The following is a 27,149-nucleotide window of genomic DNA, read 5'->3' on the forward strand; positions in this document are numbered from 1 at the left end:
AAATTAAAGAAAAACAGACCAAACACAAAAACAGAACACTTAGCAATAGACCGTGAAACAAAGGTAAAATAAAACATGCGTAACAGACATAGAGATCATAAAAAATTTCCATACACCAAATATAGTTGACCTAATGCATAAAGTATTAGAAAAATAAACCAAAACTCAAAAACTTAAATTTGACCACTGAACCATGAAAATGAGGTCAAGGTCAGATGACACCTGTCGGCTACACATGTACACCTTACAATCATTTCATACACCAAATATTGACCTATTGCATATAGTATAAGAAAAACAGACCAAAACACAAAAACTTAACTATAACCACTGAACCATGAAAATGAGGTCAAGGTCAGATGACACCTGCCAGTTGGACATGTACACCTTAAAGTTCTTCCATACACCAACTATACTAGACCTATTGCTTATAGTATCTGAGATATGGACTTGACCACCAAAACTTAACCTTGTTCACTGATCCATGAAATGAGATCGAGGTAAAGTGAAAACTGTCTGATGGGCATTAGGACCTTGCAAGGTACGTACATACCAAATATAGTTATCCAATTACTTATAATAAGAGAGAATTTAACAATACAAAAAATCTGAACTTTTTTTTAGTCACTGAACCATGAAAATGAGGTCAAGGTCACATTGGACATGTGACTGACTGAAAGTTCGTAACATGAGGCATCTATATACAAAGTATGAAGGGTCCAGATCTTCTACCGTCTAAAATATAAAGCTTTTAAGAAGTGAGCTAACGCCGCCGTCGGAACACTATCCCTATGTCGAGCTTTCTGCAGGCTCGACAATGATGAAAAAAAAAACTATTCCTCTATTGAATTCTCTCAATACTATCTTTTGATTGTCAGAAGCTTCTGTCCAAGTTTGGTAAAAATCCAGGCTAGTTTAAGAATCTTAAAAATGTTTTAAAAACTTTATCTGCAGACTATGTAATGTTTACTGGAAGAAAAACTAATATAAAAAAGATGTGGTATGATTGCCAATGAGAAAACTATCCACAAAAGAACAAAATGACATAGACATTAACAACTATAGGTCACTGTACGGCCTTTAATAATGAGAACAATGAGCAAAGCCCATACCGCAGTCAGCTATAAAAGTCCATTTATAAGTAAAATACGGGAAAATATAATTTTAATTTTACAAAATTTTCCTCTGGATATTATCTTCTGATCATAAACAAGCTTCTGGCCAAGTTTCGTACGATTCCAGGATAGTTAAAAAAAGTTATTAAAATTTTAAAAACTTTAACCACAGAGTGAATGTAATGTTTCCTGGCAGAAAAAACTGAGTCCATTTATAAGTAAAATACGGGAAAAATGGAATTTTATTTTTACAATATATACTTGTGGATACTATCTTTTGATCATAAACAAACTTCTGTCCGAGTTTTGTATGATTCCAGGATAGTAAGAAAGTTATTAAAAAATTTTAAACTTTAACGACAGAGTGAATGTGATGGTTCCTGGCAGAAATACTAAGTCCATTTAATAATTTTATAAGTAAAATACGGAAATAATGGAATTTTGTTTTAACAAAGTTTACTCCTGGATACTATCAAGGACTTATATAGATACGTCCCTGATACTATCTTATAAACAATAGAGTGAATATTTGTGGACGACACCGATGATGACAACACAGAAGGAATGTAGGATCGCTATATCTTGCTTTTTCGAATAAAGTCGAAGGCTTGACAAAAATCAGTCATTTTGGGCCAATAACTCAGGTCTCCAGATCTTTAAGAAGTTTTCAGAAAGATTTGATTAAGGGGGGTCTCATAAGGGGGTTCCAATCCCGGATCCTGCTTATTGTGTGTCAGATTCCCGTATCCCACTTACACTTTGTATGTAAGCAATTCTCATTTGTTTGTCATTTCCCAGGTCCTGTTAGACCTCATTTCCCATTTTCACTACACAATAATTTGACTTTCACTTGTCATGCTTACATAAAATCAGCAATCCTGCGTCCCGCTTAGACCCCAATGAGACCCACATTAATCTCTGAGGAGCAAAATAGTTCTAGAAACTTTTTTTCTAAACCCGATTTTTTGGTTTTTATCACTGTAAGAAGATAATTCTTATGGTGGTGCACTTCTTTTTTTTGCTATGGCTCTTTAAAAGTACCCAATTTTGGTGATTTTTCCCAATTTCTTCTTCTTCAAACTTTGGCTTAAAAGACTGACTTGATCAAAATTTGAAAAAAATATTACTCAAAAACTACTTAATGTAAAATACTGGTACACAATCAGAGTTAAGTTTGATAATGATATTTATTAATTCATTGCTGTTTTCCACTTGTATCACATGTTTTGTAAAAAGTTCCAGAACAAAATTTCATTCAAGACTGAAAAGTCAGAGGTATACATCTTTTATAGTTGTTTTCAGAATAATAGGCAAATATTTTTCTTTATTTTCTTTTTTATTTTCAGCCATTTTATCAATCTCGGTTGACAACCAGGGTCAATGGACAAATTTTTCCAAAAATCTTATAATGATTTAAGCCAAGTCTGGTTAAATTTGGCACAGAAATGGTAGAGAAGATTTTATGTGAGGTTAACAGACAAACAAAGGATACTATTGATGAGAAAAGCTCTTTTCACCTTTTGACCAGTTTAGCTAAATTTTAAGGCAATTCTCCCCCCCCCCCCCCCCCCCCCCCCCCCCCCCTTCCCACCATGAAAGTATAGAACTCAGTGAAAGGTGAAAAACATTATATCCGAGAGTTGCATTGCTAAAATCACATTCCAAGTAGAAGTAGTAGTTTATAATAATCATTCAAAAATGGTCTGAAGAATTAGAAAAAGTATTAAAAAAATATATTATTCTGGTACATTTGTACAACACTGGCATACTAACAATGAATCAATCACAGGTATAATTCATTAGGTTTATGTGGTTTTTAATCTGTCTGTAAAGCATGCCTGTTTTAAACTTTTACCACATTTATTAGGTTTATCACCAGTATGTGTTCTCATATGTTTCGGTAAGCTCTGACTGTGACTAAACCCTTTACCACATTTATCACATTTATAAGGTTTATCACCAGTATGTGTTCTCATATGTCTCTGTAAGCTACCACTCTCACTAAACCCTTTACCACATTTATCACATTTATAAGGTTTATCACCAGTATGTGTTCTCATATGTGTCTGTAAATTTTGACTCTGACTAAACCCTTTACCACATTCATCACATTTATAAGGTTTATCACCAGTATGTGTTCTCATATGTCTCTGTAAGTGCTGACTCAGTCTAAACCCTTTACCACATTCATCACATTTATAAGGTTTTTCACCAGTATGTGTTCTCATATGATTCTGTAAATTTTGACTCTGAATAAACCCTTTACCACATTCATCACATTTATAGGGTTTTTCACCAGTATGTGTTCTCATATGATTCTGTAAATTTTGACTCTGAATAAACCCTTTACCACATTCATCACATTTATAGGGTTTTTCACCAGTATGTGTTCTCATATGTCTCTGTAAGCTACCACAATCACTAAACCCTTTACCACATTCACCAGATTTACAAGTTTTATCACCAGAATGTGTTTTCAAATGTCTCTGTAAATGCCGACTCTTACAAACTCCATTAGCACAGTTACCACATGATTTACAAGAATTTTCTTTAGTTTGACTTTTCATGTTTTCCTTTGACTGTTTTCCAACTGCAAACTGCATGTTTGATCTTTGAACTAAACGTGATGAATCTTCATTATGTAATTTGTGTATTGTAAATATGTTTTCCTTTATATCCTGTCCATGGCAAATTTTATGATGCTGTTTAGCAATATTGCTATTACCAAATGACATACTACAAATACCACATTGATATTGCACTATGATGTTTGTTTTAAATGATGATGAATTTAGCAGCCATTCCAATTTTGTACTGTGATTGTATTTCAAATGATTTGATATATATCTTTCATGGCTGAAGCAAGCTGTACACAATGGACACCTATAAATGGCTGAAAAAAAAAATCAGAATGAACTTTACATATTTTCAAAACAGGATCAGTGAAAATTTACACGATCCATAATATTTAAATTAAAAGAAGACAGAAATAAGTCTATCTTCTTTTATCGAACTTTAAAAACAAGGTAAACAATATTACACATGAAGTTTTGAGTTGTTTTGGACAAATAGTCACACACAAAAAAATTAACAGACAAAAGCTCTGTAACACCATTAAATTACACCAAGAGCAACTAACTTTGAACAAATATCCATAAATCCTAAAACGAGTTAAAATAAAAAATATTGTTTATAACAAATACGGACTCCCCAATGATTTCTATATCGTTCTGTAATTTACCCCATCAGGGATGGCATATTCCTTTTTTTTTCCTTTTCAATTTACAAATCAAGAATAAACGTTGAATTTTGTTGTCATTTTTTAATACAACTTTGGCATGTTGATAAAAGGATTTGATGTCCCATGTCATACAAAATTATGCACATGCTGAAATCTCTGACCAACTTTCACTGTTAAAATAAGGCAGACATGTACAATCATTGAATATATAACACCAAATACAGTTGATCTTTGCTTATAGTATATAACCAATGTTATTTCAACTCACAGATCAGGTGGAGCTTACGTTTCAATTTGCATAAAGACAGCCTATTTGAAGATGTGTGTGATAAGGATGATGGCTGTTATAATTATCAGTGTCACAAAACGGATATACAAATGAACTGAGTGTATGCTTTGTGACAAATAAATGGACAATTCATTAATGAGTTTATCCCAAACACCTGGTCTTAAATAAGCGTATTGGTTAAACCTTACTTTTGCTACTTTTGTTGCAGACAACACAATAAGACCAAGTTACATAACAAGTACACCTACCTTCACCATTGACATATTTTGGTTTAAGTATTGATGTAATATCCAATCGTTCTATTCCAAGATCTTTTCCATAATCCTGGCCATACCACACCAATAATTCGTTTCCTGGCTCTATGTCTTTGAAGCTTCTGTAATATATGTCTCCTTTATACTGATATGCAATCAAATTTTGTTCATCTTCATTTCTCGCACAATTCACATATCTCATCCAGTTAGATTTCGACCTGTCTAAAGCATCTATGAAATGAATTGGATCACCATCTAAATATATCTGAAATGAAATAGATATATCTAGAATATAGTAATTTATCATAATAATTAGAGGCATCAAAAAATGCATCCAAGCCCAATACCAAGTATAAGCAAATTCTAACACTTGAAAATACTTTCAATTTTATTCTGTCTGAAAGGAATTGGGTGGTATCGTATTACTTTGACCGCCATGGGAAAATGACCCAATGGTCAATTTTGAGCTAAGGAATACTGACATCATGGAAGGCTGATTCTCCACAATGGCTTTCAAAACAATTTACATGATTTGCAAGTATCATTTTCTGATGTTCATGTGAAACAGTCAAGGAATAAACATTTGACACTTCCACATAAAATTATTATCTTAACATAACAATAATCAAAACACTTTCCATAATGGGCACCTTTCCAGACATAAAATGACATATAAAGCCTGAATACTGAAAAAAAAAAGTGTAAATAATTATGGATGTGACAGTCATTTGGGATTGAGTGGGAACTTTTTTTCAAATAACAAGGGTGTAAGTAACAAAGGTATGGTCAGATCATATTTGGTCAGTTAGCATTTTTATCCGTGCACTTGCTTTACACTTCAATAGAAAGGTTTGAAATTTATAAATCTTAATCTACAAGAAAATTAAATTCAGCGAAATTTCACAAATGGACACGGCGCATTAACATCATGGGAAAATTTTACTTCATCAAGTTACGACTGAAAACTCTGAAGATGAAGATTTACCCAATCCATACAAATCTAGAATCTCCAAGGAGCCTGTGTCACTCACCTGATATTTTAAATTACAATTACTGCATGAAATAATACAACCGTTATACTTTTACTTTAATTTCAGAGATATGTCAAAAACTGCATTTGCCCCTATGTTCTTTTTATAGCCATGTCTGCCATGTTGGTTGGCAAGCAGGATCATCTGACAAATTTTTTCAACAACATGTAGATACCCTCATGCTGATTGTAGCCAAGTTTGTCTCAGTTGTGTCAGGAGAATATTTTTGTAAAAGATTACAAAAACTTACAAAAATGGTTAAATTTGACTTTAAATGGCAATAACTCCTTACCATTTTGGTCATGTTGACTTATTTGTATATCTTACTTTGTTGAACATTATTGCTGTTTACAGTTTATCTCTATCTATAGTACTATTCAAGATAATAATCAAAACAGGCAAAATTTCCTTAAAATTACCAATTCAGGGGAAGTAACCCAACAAAGGGTTGTCAAATTTGTCTGAAAATTTCAGCGCAGATAGAAATTGACCTGATAAACAATTTTACCCCCCATATAAAATTTGCTCTTAATGCTTTGGTTTCAGAGATATAAGCCAAAATCTACATTTTATCCCTATGTTCTATTTTTAGTCATCTTGGTTGGTTGGCCCAGTCATCAGACACATTTTGAAACTACATACCCCAATCATGATGTTGCTCAGTTTGGTTACATTTGGCACAGTGGTTTAAGAGGAGAAGAGTTTTGTAAAAGTTAAGGACAGACGAGGGATGACAGAGGCCAAGTAATGAGAAAAGCTCACTTGGCCCTTTTGAGCCAGTTGAGCTAAACAAAGACAGTGCCTAGCCCTTCCAATCCTCCTCAATTATTTTTTTTTCTTTTTTTTTTTTTTTTATCATTTCAGAGTATTATGGGGATCCCTGTCAAAATATATCAGAATTTGTATGATTTTTTATCCATAATGTTAATGTAGTAACATTGTAGTATTCAGTGGTCAAAAACTTCACTTATCTGTATATTTGCTATTTACATGTGACTTTTCCTTCCTTTGCATTTCTCTTTTTTTTTCTAATAATTTCTAAACAAGCAGAACAATTTTAACTTTAAATTATTAATAATAAGTTAACAATAACCTGCCAAGCATATCCAGTATAATGAGCTATTTCAGCATCCCTAGTTATCTCCCCTTGATAAGGTCCAAATTTGCATCTGCTCTGAAAAGTTTTATCTGCAAAGACACCTAGTCCTGCATTAGGTATTCTTGACTCTTTAACAGACAATCCATCAGGTAAAGTGTTGACTGCTCGACTTTCATCTTTAGAAGTGGTCTACAAATAATTTAATATGAAATGAATGCAGTTGAAAAATAAAGTTAATCCAATTCTTGAACAAATGCATGCATATATCATAAACTTAGTCTTCTGTGCATGATGTTATCATTTGTAAGCATCCATTTTGTATAATCATCAACAAAATATTCACTCGGTCAGTCTGTTGTGAAAATATGTCTGCAGATCATCTTTTTACTTAGAAAAAAAATTCCAATATTATAATATGAAAAGGCTGCATTTTTTGATTTTTAAAACCTAGTCCAGTTCACATATAATATATGTATCAACCAAGTCAATCAATAATTTTTGGCATATAATCAACTATATATCACATAGCTAATTGCGTTATCTTGACAGTCATACCTGGGAATCAAATATAGGTATACAGGGGTGAACAGGACAGTCTCCTTCATATTCTCTTTCACAATCTTCACAATCTAAAGCAAAAAGAAAGTTTACCATCTAATTTGTTTTGCACATCTCATGAGCAGTTCTGGCATATATATACCAAACATCATATAGATAAAGGCAGATGTGGTGTGAGTGCCAATGAGACAACTCTCCATCCAAATAACAATTTAAAAAAGTAAACCATTATAGGTTAAAGTACGGCCTTCAACACGGAGCCTTGGCTCACACCGAACAACAAGCTATAAAGGGCCCCAAAATTACTAGTATAAAACCATTCAAACGGGAAAACCAACGGTCTAATCTATATAAACAAAAATCATGTTTAGATTTTGTTTATTTGAGTTTTTCTTCATTTCAAATACAATCCATGAAACAAATTGCTTTAAGGATGTCTGCTTGTCATGTTTAGAAATTTTTGTCAGATTTTCAGAATCCTCTGGTTTTATCCATTTGAATGCCTTAAAAAAAAATCCCCATGAACCCCCATTTTTCTTTTTATAAATCTTTTACATGTATAATTATAAGTCATTTGTAAAAGTCTTATAAAATTTTATATTTTTTTTAATAGTATTTGAGAACTTTAACTGGTCAATGATAAAACTATGAAAAATCCAGAGAGATCATCTTCCCGCCAAAATTCCAATGGCTAATATCTCGAGAACAAGCACATAGACCCCTATATTTTTTTTGCTTTTTATGATTTCTCAATTTATTCCCTATCAATACATACTACGTTTTATGAAAAGTTATTTATTTTGAAACTGAGCAGCGAACATCCTTAAATGAGTACTGTAAACCAACTAATTTTTGCGAGTAGAAAAATAACACTATTATAAATCGCCGTGAATATGTAAAAATCTATCTTCATTGAGACAATTTTAGAATTGCGAAATCAAATTGCTGCAAAATCAATTAAAAAGAACTAAACGCGAAATAAAGGATCCACGAAAATAAGTTGGTATTTAACAGAGACATGATTCAAATTAAATAACTTATCAATTAATATAACCCTTAACTTCATAGCTTGACAATGATTTAAAAATTTCACCAAGTGCACTTAAGTACTATTGAACATGCAAAATATTAAAAATTGAATCTACTTACAAATAAATTCATCATCATCAGGTACTTCTAAATACATATAATTAGTTAGAGGAATTTTTCTCTGTGGATATCTATGGCTTCCGGACTTCCCAGTCTCTTCTCTTTCATCAGAAACTCCATCAACATTTTCATCCTGAAGAGAACAAATTATGAATGTTCAAAAATTTCTTTCAAAGACAGAAAATTTATAACTGCCTGCAAAGTACATACATGTACAGTTGACATTCATGATGCCATTTAATTTTAAAGATCCTGATAAATTTGTTTAAATCTTCCTAAATATTCATGTGACTATTCATCATTTGTTTGGCCCCTAAATTTTAATATTAAATATCCAAAATGCTCCTAATATCCCAGTTTTTAATTTTGCACAGCCAAACTGATATTTTCTCCTACCGTAGGCCTTTAACAAAAAGTTTACTTATTTGGTGTTTCTATTAGCACCAATTTGCATCCTAATAACTAACATGACTAGGAATTTTGAAATATTTTTTGGGGAAAAAGAGAAATAATTTGTAATATATAGGCGTCTTCTCTTGACCAGAATCCAGAGAAATTATCTGTCAGAGAATAAAGATTTCAATAAATTAATTAAAAAGGTAAAGAAATAACATGCCCAATCTTGCCACTTACATCAGAATTTAAGTTATTTTTTTCCTTCTTTTCTTTTCTTATCCTTTTCTTTGGTACTTCAAATGCTGGAAGAAAGTAAAGATATTCTGTTCTCCTTTCTCTAGATTTTTATCTAAATTGTATAATATTTCATGCTTTGTTTTAAAACAGCTACCGCTCATTAATACAAAATCTGTGGGCTTTTTTCATCAGATTACATTCTATGAGGATAATGTTTTTCCTTTAATACATAATTTAAGTTTGGTAGTATCAGGTACTTCACATAATTTTCAAAACATTTTAAAATTTTGTCAGTTATATTTTCTTTTAAAGTTACAGTGAACCAAATGAGAGTAACATTTATATAAATGTAACACAGTGATCGAGTAATTTAATAAAACCGATTACTGTTAATTCAGAAATTAATGCAATTGCAAAATTCTATGAAAGAAAAAAGTTTTTATCTAAAAACATGGTATTGTCACATTTTTGCAATTTGATATGAAAACATTCGCAATAATTTCTGAAACTAGTGAGTATAAATAAGTACCTGGATTTTTTTTCCGTTTTTCTGAACTGGGTCTCCATTCCTCATCTGAATCAGAATCAATTCTTTGTGTAACTTTTTTCTTTTTCTTTGTTTCTAATTTTGATTTAGATAAATCTTTGACTGTTTGACCTGTTTAACAAACAAGTCTCCTTTTAATAGGGGAAGATTATAATGCCAAGGGTAAATCACCAGTCTGATTTGTTTGGTACTAGACAATTGCTTCAGGCTACCACTTAACATCGCAGACTGAACCACAGAACTCTTTAGATAATGAATGACGAACTCTCAATATCACATTTTGACAATGGTATCGAAAAGTAAAATGTTTAAGGGACCTGTATCAATTAAAGGGCATCTATGCTTAAGCCAAAATACTTTTTAGCCAAGTTTCCCAAACTTTCCTATTTTATTATTTACATCATCATTTTGTGTAGGCGTTAAAATTTAATGGATGTGAATTTCTGAATAATACAAATTTTAACATGACGTCCTTCAAACGCTTTGAGTACACACCCTTGGTAAAATATGAATATATTGTCAGAGCTGTTCCGATTGTACTCCCACGTCATATGCTATTTTATGAATAAGGTACCCGACGTCATAGAAAGATGACGTAAGAATATAAGCATTTTACAGGAAAATACACGCTAGTGAAACCTAAAATCATCACAAGGAAAAGTAAACAAACGTTGTAAAGTCTGGTGTAAGCCAATAGTTTTTATACATATAAGGTTAAAAAAAAAAATATATGTCTGTTTACGGTAACCCAACCGACCCTATTTTGAGCGCCGACCCTAAGCCATTTTATTTCTGTCGTAAAGTGAAAAATAAACTGAACTCGAGTTAAAAGTGAACATTATAAAAAATGTGTTGCCTGATACATCCCAATGTTCATAATCATGAATATGATAGCTGTTTTAAGGAAATTCGCGACTCGTGTGATGAAATAAGCAATTTGCTGCCATTTTTTTCCAATCAATAACAAAGGGAAATCATTTAAAGATACGGGTAAACTCTGCTCATGGACAACTGGGACCACAGAAAGACAGACTGCACAACTCAAAATCATGGCGGGAAAAAAAAATGAAAAAAAAAAAAATAAATGGAAATACCGACCTACTTTCCCTATTTATTCTGATGATGTTACCTTAAACAGGCATATATTTTTTTTGGCCTAATACATATTAGTACATTACCATTTAAATTCATCAAAAACTACCTAAATACGTTATTGAAAATAGTTTAATCATGTCACTAATTCAGTTAATTCCGTTCTTTCACGCCAATTTAATAGTGCATTTATTTACGGGAACGGCAAATATTGTCCTCCACCTAGAGCGCTTCGATCCAAAAGAATTGATGTATATGTCCTATTAGAATCGAAATAATTCATTGGGGCTTGAATATATCTAGATTTTACCACGGGTTGTCCCTTTATGCCGATCTATGTTGTCGTTATTACTGATAACGTAGTAAGATCACGGTATAAACGTTGTATAATCGTGGTAAGGACGTACTATTATCACAGTAAAAGCGTGGTAAGATCGTGGTGCAATCGGAAAACTTGTGGTATGGTCGTAGTGAAAACGTGATGAGCATAGATTAAGATCTTGATAAGCAAAGTGTGGTTGCAGAATAAGCGCTGTGAGAACATGGTATAATCGTTGCGGGATCGTTGTAGAGGCGTAATGAGGATGTAGTAGCATCGTGAAAGCAACGAAAATTTACATTACATGTATTTGAAATTATTAATACTGAAAAATGTTTTCTATGGGTTAGAACTATTTGAATAAATGCATGTCTACAGTTATATTAAAAATATTTTCAACTAATAAAATCAAATTTAAATCTTTTCCTGAATGATCACCATGTCTTACAGAGTCATGCCTTCATTATTTTCCTCAAAAATCCGCAAACAACTTCAATAACTTGTTAGCTGAAAGTCTTGATGATATGTGATCAACTTTATAGAAAATATGACCATCTTGCTGCTCATTTACCTTATCATCATTAAAAAAAATGGTGTTTGCGAAGAACAAAATTAGAGTTCAGGAGCCCCCCAGGGTGCAGGATTTTGCACCATTTAAAAAAAAAATTATGGGGGCCTTGAGCGGCCCCCAGACCCCTCGCCGTGAAGGGCAACGAGCAAGCTCGTCGCGCCGAACGGCTATGCCGTCCGCCACTGTTGCCTGCTACTTTTATTATTTAACCTCCTACTTTAAATCTTATTGACAACCCTGATTGTACGCATCACCAGGTAATTCAAATTTGCAACAGTAAAACTACCGATGGACGTCCTTAAAGCTTCAAATACATTACAGTTATCTCTATTCTAATGCAAAACAAGTTCATAATTAAATTTCAATCATTATTTCAGTGTAAAATCTTCATTAAAGAAAATTCCGTGAAAAGATGTTATCTTCTTTGGTCCCAACACTAGATGACGTCATAGGTTAAGGTATGCTTCCAGCGTCAAACATAAACACCGGGCGTTTTCTGGCTTCTGTGCCGCTTCAGAATTTAATAAAATTTGATAAAAAGAGGATTTTTAGGTGCAACATGTGAGTTTTATGGCTTATTATTGTAGAAATTACATGTCAATACATTCAGCAATTCAAAATGTCGGCTGCCTTAGTTACAGACAAGGAGATAGAGAATTTTACGCTAACTGTCATCCAATCAGAACCATTGATACAAACTAATTGCATTAGAATGAAGATTTTATGCCAAAATTGGTTCTCAAAAATTATATCTGATAGTCCCGATGTAAAAAATGGCTTCAGTGTTACAACATCTTAGGAAGGCATCCCAGAAAAAAATTAAAAGACGTCACAATTATTTGGACTAATGCAACACCATGAACTCCTTTTGCATTTGGTTATCATGCAATCAGTGGAATGGTCGACCTTATTGATAGTTCCTGTGTCAAATCTTATACATCTGTTTTAAAGCTCTTTATATCGAAATCAGTTTATAATTAATATGGAATTAAATAAATATTACTTATGCACTTCATAAAGTTTGAAACTGTATGACAAATTACCTGAGAGCTTAAAAAACATTTTCTAGTAATGACTATTTTACCATTTTTATTAAATAAATTTTAAATAAGTCTAAAAAACCTTGATGTCTTTTCACTTTGTCTGAACTAGGTTTTCTAATCTCATCAAAACCCGACTCATTTGTATTCTTAACAATCTGTTTCTGCTTCAGTGCTTTCATGAATTCAGGTTTCTGTGCTGGTAGACCTGAAAATAAAATATCTTCTCTGGAATCCATGCTTCAATAATATGCAATGTTTCCAACACGTAGCCTTTGCAGGTTATTTGATATTAAGTCTACATTTGTTCATGCTTTACAATAAAACTGCAGGTCAAATTGCTGAAATTATTGAAATCTATTAATTTCATTTTAACTAACAATAATATTTATGGGGCAAACTATAAAGGGTACATATATAATTGAAGATTTCTACAGTTTGTCATATTTTTACACTAGATTATGATAATATTATAGCTGGATATTTGTTATCTTTGTCATTTCAAGTGTATTCCTTAGCAAGAATAATCATTGACTTTGATTGTGGTGTATATAAAACTAAGAAAAATTGACTGGGTGGTAGTTTAAGTCTTATTACCCATTTTAACCATCATTTCATAATTTTTCTTCATATTTCTGTATCTAAGTGTCTCATAAGCAGAGAGATTATCAAGCTGCATCTTAGTAAAGTATTGGTCAATATCACCAGATCGTTCATCTTCCTCAAATTTCTGGAAATCCTTTTTATCCATTTCTACCAGTCTTGGGATTTCCTTGCATAAAAATAAATATCATGATTAATAAAGGCATACATTTAACTGATTAAAAATCAAAAGCTTATACATAAAATGTTTTTTGTTTGTTCTCCAATACTTTTTATAAATATCATAAGACAAATCAAGGCATGAGAGGAAATATATTTTGATGTCAGGAAAAAGTCTGTAGAAAACCTTACAGGTCATTTTTGTTAACCAGTAGAAAATTATCAAAATTGTCTCGATTACTTAAATCTTTTTGTGTAGAATGATGACAATATCTGATGTCAGATTGATTATTCATCTTTCATTGAAAACTGGACGACACTTATATTTTACGCAACCAAGATAATCTGAACTTAAAATGTCTCATTTGGTTTGAATTTACTGTTGTGTTTTATAAACAAGAGGCTCTCAAGAGCCTGAATCGCTCACCTGAATTTTTTTGGTTTAATCTCTCATCAATGATTATTTTGGCTTTTCAATTTATTTAAATGTTCTTTGAATCGTCCTATTTTCTTCAAAAGCAAAAAAAAATCATTTTCTCCTATGTTCTATTTTAGCCATAGGAGCTATGTTTCTTGACATACAAGGAAATGAAATATAAAATTTATACTAGATACTCTGAAACTCTGAAACTCATTTAGCATAAGTTTTGCTGAAATTGATACAGCAGTTTCATAAGAGAAGATTTTTTAAAGTAAGTCAACATGGTGAACAAATTGTGAAAAAAGTCTTTAAAGGGCAATAACTCCTAAAGAGGTCAATTGACAATTTTGGTCAAATTGACTTATTTGTAGATCTTACTTTGCTGATCATATTTGCTGTTTACAGTTTATCTTTATCTATAATAATATTCAAGATAATGACCAAAAACTGCAAAATTTCCTTAAAATTACCAATTAAGTGGCAGCAACCCAACAATTGGATGTTTGATTCATCTGAAAATTTCAGGGCTGATAGATATTGACCTAATGAACATTTTTACTCCATGTCAGATTTGCTCTTAATGCTTTCGTTTTTGAGATATAAGCCAAAAACTGCATTTGACCCCTATGTTCTATTTTAAGTAACGGCAGCCATGTTTTTTGACGGATCAAAAATCAAAGCACACACTTTGTGCAGGATAATCTAAGGAACAACCATGCTAAGTTTTAACCAAATCCATTCAGTAGTTTCAGAGGAGAAGATTTTTTAAAGTTAGCAAATATGATGAACAAATTGTGAAAAATTGTCATTAAAGGACAATAACCCCTTAAGGGGTCAATTGACAATTTTGGTCAAATTAACTTATTTGTAGATCTTACTTTGCTGATCTTTTTTGCTGTTTACAGTTTATCTTTATCTATAATAATATTCAAGATAATGACCAAAAACTGCAAAATTTCCTTAAAATTACCAATTAAGTGGCAGCAACCCAACAATGGTTTGTTTGATTCATCTGAAAATTTCAGGGCTGATAGATCTTGACCTAATGAACATTTTTACTCCATGTCAGATTTGCTCTAAATGCTTTCGTTTTTGAGATATAAGCCAAAAACTGCACTTGACCCCTATGTTCTATTTTAAGTAACGGCGGCCATGTTTTTTGACGGATCAAAAATCAAAGCACACACTTTGTGCAGGATAATCTAAGGAACAATCATGCTAAGTTTTAACCAAATCCATTCAGTAGTTTCAGAGGAGAAGATTTTTTAAAGTTAGCAAATATGATGAACAAATTGTGAAAAATTGTCATTAAAGGACAATAACCCCTTAAGGGGTCAATTGACAATTTTGGTCATATTAACTTATTTGGAGATCTTACTTTGCTGATCTTTTTTGCTGTTTACAGTTTATCTTTATCTATAATAATATTCAAGATAATGACCAAAAACTGCAAAATTTCCTTAAAATTACCAATTAAGTGGCAGCAATCCAACAATGGTTTGTTTGATTCATCTGAAAATTTCAGGGCTGATAGATCTTGACCTAATGAACATTTTTACCCCTGTCAGATTTGCTCTAAATGCTTTCGTTTTTGAGATATAAGCCAAAAACTGCATTTGACCCCTATGTTCTATTTTAAGTAACGGCGGCCATGTTTTTTGACGGATCAAAAATTGAAGCGCACATTTTGTGCAGGATATACTAAGGAACAATCATGTTAAGTTTCATTCAAATCCATTCAGTAGTTTCAGAGGAGAAGATGTTTGAAAAATTGTTAACGACGACAGACGACGACGACGACGGACGCCAAGTGATGAGAAAAGCTCACATGGCCTTTTAGGCCAGGTGAGCTAAAAAATTGGCCCTAGCTATGTTTTGCTTTGTCATGATAGGGCCTTTTCAAGCGAATTTGTAATATGGTATGTCATGTTTATTGTTGAAGGCTGTACAATGACCTTTAGTTGCTTTAATTTGCTAAATTTTGACTCAGTTGGATTATAAGTTGTCTCAATTGGCAATTGGCAATTTACAACATCTTCATCTTGTATATAGTCGGATAAAATTGAGAATGGATATAGGGAATGTGTCAAAGAGACAACCCAACCATAGAACAGACAACAGCAGGTCACCAATAGGTCTTTAATGTAGCGAGAAATTCCAGCACCAGGAGGCGTCCTTCAGCTGGTCGCTAAACAAATATATATACTTAACTAGTTCAGTGATAATGAATGCCATACTCAATGATACATTGAATCAAATTCGTAACAATTACAAAAAAAAAATGTTGCATCTGAAGTCTGAACAAAAGTATTTATAAACATATCAACTCACAAAATTTTTCTTCATAGTTGAGGTCAGTTGATTTCCAATTCTTCTAAAATGCGTACTCCAGACCGAATACTGTTGCAGCTATAATAATCTGAAAAAAAGAAATACATCACTGATTCACTTATCTGGTAAAACAATTATTTTGAATTCAGATAATTATTTGTTCAAGATTTTTGTTGGGGATAATAAGGAGACGAAGTCCTAAATAACAATAGAAAAAAATCAATAATAAAAAAATATTTTCCAAATGTACTTATGAAATCAAAATCGTTAATTTTTTTTCTATTTTTTTTTTTGTTTTCCAGCATTTGCCCAGAAATCTCTTTCTTTATTCTGCATGTTCTGGTCTCCTTTGTCATGAGATATACTTTGAGAATTATATAAAAAATGTATTTAATAGTCAAGTAATATATAGAAATGAGCACAATAACAATTTTATTTTAATAATTCTTTCAAATGAAAAAAGTTAACTGATGACAGCATCTCTTTATTGACATTGAAAACGATGTAATGACTAAAATGACGTCACATCTAAAATCCCTAACAGAACCATCTGACATCTGAAACGTTAACAGTTAATGCATTTCTTTTTGAACATTAAAATATGTTAGAATTTAAAAAAAGTAATGGATACAGACTTAATTCCTCCCCTTAAGCTTTCACAGGTAACGCCTGCCTCATTAAAAACGCTTCTTCTCTTTTTTGCATCAGCTGCTACTTAAAACACAGGGACACATATCAGATAGTTTTGGGCGGAAATTAATATGCCAGTCTACTTGTATGCGTTAAACATTGTGTTACTCCAAAACATCTTTGATACTTTACACAATATATATGTATTATATATGCATACCAGTCAACTGGCATATATTAAATTTCCACCCCAAAACATCTACAACACTTGTCCAAATAATTATGACATCTTGAAAGGTTATTATATTCTTTTCTTTGACACTTTACATCGTCAAAGCAAAGATTTAAAATAGTCTTCCATTAGACACCATAGTTATTTGGACTACTATGAGGGAGTCTCATTTGGGGGGGGGGGTTCTGATCCTGAAACCCACTTACTTACTGTTATGTTATTTTACTGTATCCCTTTTACACTATGCACGTAAGCATTTCTCATTTTTTTCTAATTTCTCATGTCCTGCTAGATTTCATTTTCCTGTTTTCAAGGCACAATAATTTGACTTTCATGTGTCACCCTTACAAAAAATTGTCAATCCCGCATCACGCTTAGACCCCAATGAGACCCAACTGTGACACAAGGCTTTGTGTCTGTTGGGTGATCCCAGACCCTGCAGAGAGCCTTTTCAGAGGGAAAACCCAGTCTTCAGGCCATGGAAAACTAATTGTTGGTTTCCCCTAACATGGGAAAATTTTAAAGACCAGGCAGGCAGACTTTTTTTTTTGTAACCATGCATAGTAATCTGTGCATTGGAATTCAATGAACTTCCCCAAGTTAACAATATCTCCAGCATTCATCCCTCCTTCAACTTGGAATGGTTGCAACTCAAGACTCACTTATTTGAACTGCTTTTGAGGATTTCTTGTATATTTTATATAATTTTATTTGACTGCATTATTGTTAAACTGTATTGTATATTTTAGGGTACATGCATTTTAAACTCATTTAAAAAAATTTTTTACAAAAAAATTAAATGACCCGGTGGTTAAAAAATGACTCGGTCAGGTTAGGGGAAACCATCAATTATTTTTCCATGAACTCATGCTTAACCACAAGTCCTGCAGTTATGGCTTGTAAAAATTGTTATCTGTAGCTAACAGTCTGTGCCAAAAACTATTTGAAGCACTAGCCCTATGGGCTAGTTAAAAAAAATACTAGACTTAAGTTATATATGAACTAGACTGAATAAATTCTGTGTCACTGGTGAGGATTGCGAAGTGATCAGAACCAGCTAGGGGGGTTTTGGGGCATGCCCTCCCCCCCCCCCCCCCAAGAAATTTTTGGAATATTAGATGTAAAATCCTGCATTCTGAGGTTATATTTTTGTATCTGGAAGTGTATATAATTAACTTGTCAAAATTGTAGTTTTTTCTCCATGTAATATGAAAAATTCTACTTTCCTTCAATAAAAACCTTCTCAAAACTGTTGACATTATTAGACTAAAGGAGGCTTGCGGGTATAAGATTTTCAGAAAAAAAATTAATTTTCATTAAATTTTTCTATTAATTATTACCATTAGTAGTTGTTACTTTTTCATATGGTACACAAACGATTCCAAAAAATCAATATGTGATGGCTCCAGGTGAATTTTAAAATGCAGATATCATTGAAAAAGCTCCCTTTGATGAAAAAATGCCATTTTTTGGCATTAAAATTGAAATATATTTTTTAACTCATCCGTGACCTTATTTTTTATTGTTGTTTCGAATAAGCTGTACATAAACTAAATAATTGTAAAATTTAAGCGATTTCTGTAGTTTAGTTCTTTTTTTATTTAGATATTACTGCTATTTCTCCTATTAGTTCAACAGAAAAAAAGGACATTAACAAAAATGTATGTTTCTTTCGAAGGCAGATTATGAGCGTAAATGAACGGTGACCGCATTTTTTTATTTTATTTTTCTATTTTATTTTTCTATTTAGTATAAGATAAAGTTCATTTATAAAAAAAAATATAGCGAAATCCTTTATTAGATAAAAAAATTTATTTTGACCCGCGATGTGCTTGTTATTGCTTCAATATCTTTACAGTTTGATTTCTTCAGTTTGAATAGCTCTTTAAACTTTGTTGCTGATGGATTAAGAATGAATAGTACAAGCAATGCTTGTTCCTCTACTCTGTCAAAGTTGTTCTTCAAGTAGGATATAAGAACTGACAAATGCCTATCTTGCAGTACACGTTATCAGAAAGTGATGTGTATCTTCACGGCTTGTTTCACAATTTAGCAGGAACTTGTCACTTTCTCGACCTCTTGTGAACTTTTCTCTGTCTGATTGTAATGTGTAGGTTCTTGTAAATCATACCAAAGTTTTTTACCTTGACCTTTGACCTAGGAAGTTGTACATAAATTATGACATACCCTCTGATATTGGTTTATATACATTTCAGGTGTAAACTTTAAAATGATAAGGGTTCTCAAGATATAGAGCGGACACAATCTTTACCATAGGACATAGGGTTGTCAACTGAAACCAGTTTTTGACCTTGAACTTTGCCCTAGGCAGTCGTTCATAAATTTTGACACACCCTCTGGTGTTGGTTCATATACATGTCAAGTATAAACTTTGAAATCATAACGGTTCTCAAGATATAGAGCGGACACGATCTTCACCACAGGACACAGGGTTGTCAACTGAAACCAAAGTTTTTTTATCTTGACCTTTGACCTAGGAAGTTGTACATACATCATGACACGCCCTCTGGTGGTGGTTAATAAACATGTAAAGTATAAAGTATGAAATCATAATGGTTCTCTAGATATGGAGCGGACACAAAGTTAAAGTGTTACGGACGGACAGACTGATCACTATGGATGGACGGACGGACAGACTGATCACTATATAAAATTGATAAGTTCAAGAGTTCAATAATAACTGTAATCTGGTGATTTACAATATTTGGTCAATCTCCATTAAAAAAATTACATTTTCAGATAAAATTTGTTTTATTTTAGTCAAATTTATATCAGATTGAAATAATTTTTGCTCTGCATCTTTGGCAGTGTGCTTGGTTCAAATTCAGCTATATTTCAGAGTAGAAAATCTTTCCTTTATTCAAAATAAGCTATTTTTGGAAGGCATGCGCGAAATCACCGGACATTGGAGGAACTCTTAAAACAGGGGTTTCCCTAATTTTGGACACTAATTACACAAAACCTTGAGGGAGAAACCATACAAACAGAAGATTTTATGAAATAAAGTATTTTATAAATGTGTTCACACAATATTATCCAATTATTGGTTTTATTAGTTGAATGAAGTGAAGTCATAAGTCTTAGGTGCGCGAATACACCGGACTGCACCGTAACCTTGCTTTAATTTTGGCCTTTTTCACTTCGATAGTTGTATTGCAAGGCCCTCTGAAGGGGAGGTGCGTCGGGTGCGATCGCACCCCCTCTTTCAAAAAAAGAATTTTCAGACACAGATGAGCAGTTGTCCTCCACGCTGACGGGTTACCGTGATCTTTCTGTTTTTTTCAACTTGTCCTGTAGGACAAGCACATACCAAAATTTACTTGTCCGAATGAAATTGTTACTTGTCCAAAAATTTTCTATTAAAAATAACCTTTTTTACATTTTTAGTTGATTAAAGGAACAAAACGAATTTAAACAATATAACAGAATTTGATGTATTTTAAAAAAAATATTTTTCAAAAATATGAGTCAAGTACAACTGCGAAACTAGTCATATCACAGGAATTAGGTTCTAGTTTCCATCAATGCTAGTCTCATCAGACTCTTAATCATGAGGCACCATCTGATAGGCCTGTACACTCATTGGATTTGTATTCTGTTTATTTTTTATTAACTTAAAAAAAAAAAAGTTTATTCAAATGCAATCAATAACTAGAGGCTCTAAAGAGCCTGTGTCGCTCACCTTGGTCTATGTGACTATTAAACAAAGGAAGCAGATGGATTCATGACAAAATTGTATTTTGGTGATGGTGATGTGTTTGTACATCTTACTTTACTGAACATCCTTGCAGCTTACAACTATCTCTATCTATAATGAACTTGGCCCAGTAGTGTCAGTGGAAAATTTTAGTAAAAATTTACAAATTTTATAAAAATTGTTGAAAATTGACTATAAAGGACAATAACTCCTTAGGGGGTCAATTGACCATTTCGGTCATGTTGACTTATTTGTAAATCTTACTTTGCTGAACATTATTGCTGTTTACAGTTTATCTCTATCTATAATAATATTCAAGACAATAACCAAAAACAGCAAAATTTCCTTAAAATTACCAATTCAGGGGCAGCAACCCAACAACGGGTTGTCCTATTCATCTGAAAATTTCGGGGCAGATAGATCTTGACCTGATAAACAATTTAACCCCCGTGTCAGATTTGCTCTAAAGGCTTTGGTTTTTGAGTTATAAGCCAAAAACTGCATTTTACCCCTATGTTCTATTTTTAGCCATGGCGGCCATCTTGGTTGGATGGCCAGGTCATCGGACACATTTTTTAAACTAGATACCCAAAAGATGATTGTGGATAAGTTTGGATTAATTTGGCCCAGTAGTTTCAGAGGAGAAGATTTTTGTAAAAGATTACTAAGATTTACGAAAAATGGTTAAAAATTGACTATAAAGGGCAATAACTCCTATATGGGTCAACTGACCATTTCGGTCATGTTGACTTATTTGTAAATCTTACTTTGCTGAACATTATTGCTGTTTACAGTTTATTTCTATCTATAATAATTTTCAAGATAATAACCAAAAACAGTAAAATTTCCTTAAAATTACCAATTCAGGGGCAGCAACCCAACAACAGGTTGTCAGATTCATCTGAAAATTTCAGGGTAAATAGATCTTGACATGATAAATAATTTTACCAATTGTCAGATTTGCTCTAAAGGCTTTGGTTTTTAAGTTATAAGCCAAAAACTGCATTTTACCCTATGTTCTATTTTTAGCCGTGGCAGCCATCTTGGTTGGTTGGCCGGGTCACCGGACACATTTTTTAAACTAGATACCCCAAATATAATTGTGGCCAAGTTTAGATTTATTTGGCCTAGTAGTTTCAGAGGAGAAGATTTTTGTAAAAGATTACTAAGATTTACGAAAAAAGGTTAAAAATTGACTATAAAGGGCAACAACTCCTATATGGGTCAACTGACCATTTCGATCATGTTGACTTATTTGTAGATCTTACTTTGCTGAACATTATTGCTGTATACAGTTTATCTCTATCTATAATAATATTCAAGATAATAACCATATAACGGCAAAATTTCCTTAAAATTGCCAATTCAGGGGCAGCAACCCAACAACCGGTTGTCCGATTCGTCTGAAAATTTCAGGGCAGATAGATCTTGACTAAATAAACAATTTAACCCCATGTCAGATTTGCTCTAAATGCTTCGGTTTCAGAGTTATAAGCCAAAAACTGCATTTTACCCCTATGTTCTATTTTTAGCCATGGCGGCCATCTTGGTTGATTGGCCGGGTAACCGAACACATTTTTCAAACTAGATACCCCAATGATGATTGTGGCCAAGTTTGGTTAAATTTGACCCAGTAGTTTCAGAGGAGAAGATTTTTGTAAAAGTTAACGACGACGGACGACGGACGGCGCGGACGACGACGGACGCCAAGTGATGAGAAAAGCTCACTTGGCCCTTCGGGCCAGGTGAGCTAAAAAGAAGATAAGCCATCATAAGGTCTGATTGCCAATGAGACAACTCTCTGCAAAAGACCAAATGACACAGAAATTAACAACTATAGGTCACCATATTGCAAGAAATGTTTTTTTCTACTTATGATCAAATATGATTTTGTGAATTTTATGGTAAATAAAAAAAAATATTTTTGTGAAAAAATTACCGGTATGGTATTTATTATAAGGAACAGAAAAAGGTAGCAAAATGAGGTACAGATTTGTCTTGGTCCCAAAATGTCTCCTGCCTTGTCAAACTGTCTATCAATCATGTCTGCTAAATATGTCTCCTACGGTGCAAAACTGTCTCTTAAACAATTGGAGCTGAATCTTTCGAGGTGACGAACTGTCCTGTAAAGTTACCTTATCTACAAAGCGCATCATTGATTCCGATCAGTAAGACTGTTTTCTGAGAATAGTATACCTTTTACCTGTTAAAAAGTACCTGACAAAGAACCAGTTAAAAATTATCGATTGCAAGTAAACATGTTGAAGAAAAGGGTTTTGCATTTGAATAAACAGAATACAGAAACATGTCAAATTAATATTTGTTTTCTTGTTTTTGTTTATAATAAAATACTTTGTTTATCAAAGTTGGAATAAATTTATTTTCTGCAGAATAATTGTACTTGTCCCGACGGACAAGCTTGATCCAGCTTTTACTTGTCCGACCTTTTTTCCCTCTGGTACCGGACAATCGGACAAGCGTTATTGTCGAGGCCTGCAGTTTGAGAGATCATCTTTAGTAGGACGTCCATTATTACTGACTGACTAGCATATATATTTCGTAATTTGTTTAGGGACCAGCTAAAGGACGCTTCCGGGTGCGGGAATTTCTTGCTGCATTGAAGACCTATGGGTGGCCTTCTACTGTAGTCTGTTCTATGGTTGGGTTGTTGTTTCTTTGACACACTCCCCATTTCCATTCTCAATTTTGTTATCTATAAAATTGGCAAATTCAGAGGCGGATTTAGGGGGGGGGGGGGCCAGGGGACACTCCCCCCCACCTTTTTGGGAAAAAAATTGGTTGCTTATATAGAGAATCACTGAAGCGTGACTGGAGCCCCCTCTTAGGTCAGTCAGTGGGCCACCACTTGTGAAAATTTCTGGATCCGCCACTGAAATTACATTAAATTTACCAACTCATATTTGCAATCTATGAAAAGAAGTACGTATGGTAGTCTTGTAGTAAAGATTCTCCTAATCTCAAAATTGTTTATTGGGGTCAAGGAATTGTATATTTAAAAGGAATGGAAACACAGCTCGTGATCAATCGGGATACCTGCAGAGCACCCGTAGAGCTATAATCCATGTCTGACTCGTTATATAAAGAATCATGACGGAGGTCCATTTCCTGTCATATTAAATTCACGGGGTCATCTTGCTTGAGAAGATATAATGGAGGGAGAAGCCCAAAATCAAGAATAAACGACTATTCCGTGAAACGGCAAGGACTTAGGAATCATTGTATTGCCTCATCCAACATACATGTATGTTTGTAATATTTATCATGCAAATTCTTATTAATATAAACCTCGGTCTTGAAACTTGATTGAGTTCCATCCGGATTACAAAACAAAAAATAGTGTTTTGACTTTTTTCTTAAAGCTCGACAACTATAAAGTGCAAACCAAAATAGTAAACTAAAACCTTATACTAGCATTAAGCACTTTTTTTTTAGTTTCTGGTAACATTCTGAATTTCTACGATTTTTCGAAATTTCCATTTTTTAATTTCATTATTCTGTCAAAACATGTCTTTCATTTGGGAGTGTAAAACGATTTATTTTGTATATTGGAAGGCAGAAAGAACAAAGAGAGAAAATAAAATATCATTTTAAAGAAGGAATATTTTCCTACAGTTTGGTCTAAATTACGATTGCTAAATGTTATTGGTACAATGTAAATGATATTTTTTTCATTTAACATGTTGGAACATGTTGAAACATGTTGGAAATTTTAAGTAATGCATCAATAAATACACCAACACACCGCATTCTGGTAAGGGTTAAATAACTACTTGTAATAGATGTGACATTGACATACAATTTAATAGCTTAATCTTTTTTCTGTCACATAGCACATGTTGGTTTTATGAAAAAAGACCCAATATGACACGAAGACAGTCACAATCCCCTAGCTACTAAATGTAACACAAAAAAGTAAGTTAGAACTGGCAACATAAACTACTTCTCAAAAGAGCAGGAACTTCTTACTTACAGCTCTGTATGTCAAATAAAACAATAACTGTTAAACCCAAAAGGTTAACCCTTAACCTTAAAGCACAGCATAATTTCCCAAATTCTTATTAAAAACGCTTCTTTTATCGTTGGTATTCCTCTTCCAAAGCTTATAAAAATTAAATGCTTCACCAATGACCAAAATACTCCGGACTTGGAACAGGCGCATGATATAAATGCGACCGAGGAGGGTGTTTAAATGAGATTTGTAGGATTAGAATCGCCCCTAGCCAAACTTATCATGTATCTGTCAAAGGACAAATCTTAAATTGAGAAATTTTCAGAGAGAATCAACTTTGGTTTTTTTTAAGGATTTTAAAAGATGTTTATTAAGCTGCTTGTTTTTTTATAATCCATCATATTGTAATAAGAGACACGTACATCATTTATTACTTTTATTATTATGATTGTGTTCATAATAAAAGTAAACTTGAAATGAAGCCATGTTGTCTTTAAAATCTCTAAAATAGATCATGATAAAATGCCAGTAGGTTTATGTGTATATAAGAATATCAGAGGCGGATTTAGCCGTGCCCCCCCTTTTTGGGAAATTTTGTTGCTTATATAGGGAATCACTGAAGCGTGACTGGAGCGGGCCCCCTCTTAGGTCAGTCAGTGGGCCCCCACTTATGAAAATTTCTGGATCCGCCACTGCATATAATTATTTTATCCGAAATAATTACGGAACAAAAGTGTGTGTATTGTTTTTATCATATATATGAAATAGTAATGTTAACTTTGAAAGGTACCACTGTTATATATTGATTTAATATGTTGAAATAAAAAGTACCTTAATTCAGTGCCATCAATGGTGTATACGTTTTCTTCAATTAAATATCAGCCCAGTCTGCACCAAAAACTTTTTCAACTACTAGTCCGAAGACCAATATTCTGACATTTTTCTTATTGGTCCAACCAAAGTTTTGCAGAAACTTACTAGTCCCAAGGATTTGTATAGTAACTAACTATACAAATCCTTGCAAGTCCGAATGAAATTTTACTAGTCCGGGGCATCGGACTAGTGGCTAACCGTGCAGACTGTCAGCCTATTAACCATTTAAAAGCTTATTGGAAGAGTATGGATAATCATGTATTTAACGTTCTGAAAACACATAAACCCTGAAATTGGCTTACCCATTTTCAAAAAAAAATCTATAAGCTGTAGGATAGTGGTTTTATTTTCTTTCTCTGATAACCACCGTTTTTCCCAAATTATGCATGTTTATTGCCTTTTTTTACAGTCCTTTTCTGGATCTCTTTTGTTGTTTTACTGTTCATCATTTCTTGTGCCTTTGGTAGACAATATTTATCCAAATTTCTTTTCGTCTATTTATAAAGTTATAAAGTCTTCATCATATATAGTTAAGTTTTGACACTATCTTTTAGACTTTTACTTACAGTTGAGGCTTGATACCACAGTTGAGTTGTGTGGTTTTTTTTGGGTTTTTTTCATTAGTCGCTTTGTTTTTGATTTCGGAGTGTGACTATCCCTTTTGTTGTAACATGTTGTTGTTATCTATTCGTTTGGTGTGTTTGAGCTTTTGATTTTGCCATTTGATTAGGGAATTTCCGTTTTGAATTTTTCTCGGAGTTCCGATAATATCTGTGCATTTTCAACAAGTTTTACATGTAAAATGGCTCGTAGTTACATTATTTTGTCTACAAATACCCGTTTCGTTTTTTTAACAGTGAAAGTGCATACATTACTTCTTAATCTTTACAAAAATGAAGCCTAGGCTACAAAATTGTCAGTGGCTGTATGATCTAAATGACACTTAGCAGACGACATACGCTACTGGTTTCTTTATTACGAATCTACTACTGTTCGTAACAATAGCGCTAGCAGGACCAGTAAGAGCGGGAAAATAGTGTTTTTTCGGTCCTTTTTTTGTTCGCCACATTAGGCCTAGTAATTAAGGCTTCGTCCAATATATTTTGACCCCTTTTATTGAGACATGTTTATTTTGTGAATTTCTTATTTATACTAGAAAAAGTAGAATTGTTTTATTCAAAATTATACCTAAAAAAAAAGGATAAATTTCAAAAGTGAGTAGAAAATGAGTTGATCCATGATCAAGTGCCTGTGATCTGAGCGGATTAACCAGG

General features: G+C 32.9%; 2 protein-coding genes across 2 annotated transcripts in view; one reads left to right on the forward strand and one right to left on the reverse strand.

Moving 5' to 3' along the window:
* LOC139502590 (protein Wnt-6-like) overlaps positions 1-27,149 on the forward strand; it is a 466,832-nt gene that overhangs the window by 380,410 nt on the left and 59,273 nt on the right. The gene's annotated exons all lie outside the window — the stretch shown is intronic.
* On the reverse strand, positions 2,875-26,869 carry LOC139502586 (histone-lysine N-methyltransferase PRDM9-like). The gene is made up of 11 exons (XM_071292104.1): positions 26,751-26,869; positions 16,453-16,540; positions 13,536-13,710; positions 13,021-13,146; positions 9,899-10,027; positions 9,370-9,434; positions 8,737-8,869; positions 7,585-7,658; positions 7,024-7,218; positions 4,894-5,164; positions 2,875-4,008 (listed from the first exon to the last, which is right to left on the reverse strand). The coding sequence occupies exons 2-11, from the start codon at positions 16,465-16,467 to the stop codon at positions 2,921-2,923; spliced, it is 2,271 nt and encodes a 756-aa protein (XP_071148205.1). The 5' UTR covers positions 16,468-16,540; positions 26,751-26,869; the 3' UTR covers positions 2,875-2,920.

This window comes from Mytilus edulis, chromosome 14, assembly GCF_963676685.1.
Source record: "Mytilus edulis chromosome 14, xbMytEdul2.2, whole genome shotgun sequence".
In the NCBI taxonomy this organism is placed as follows: domain Eukaryota; kingdom Metazoa; phylum Mollusca; class Bivalvia; order Mytilida; family Mytilidae; genus Mytilus; species Mytilus edulis.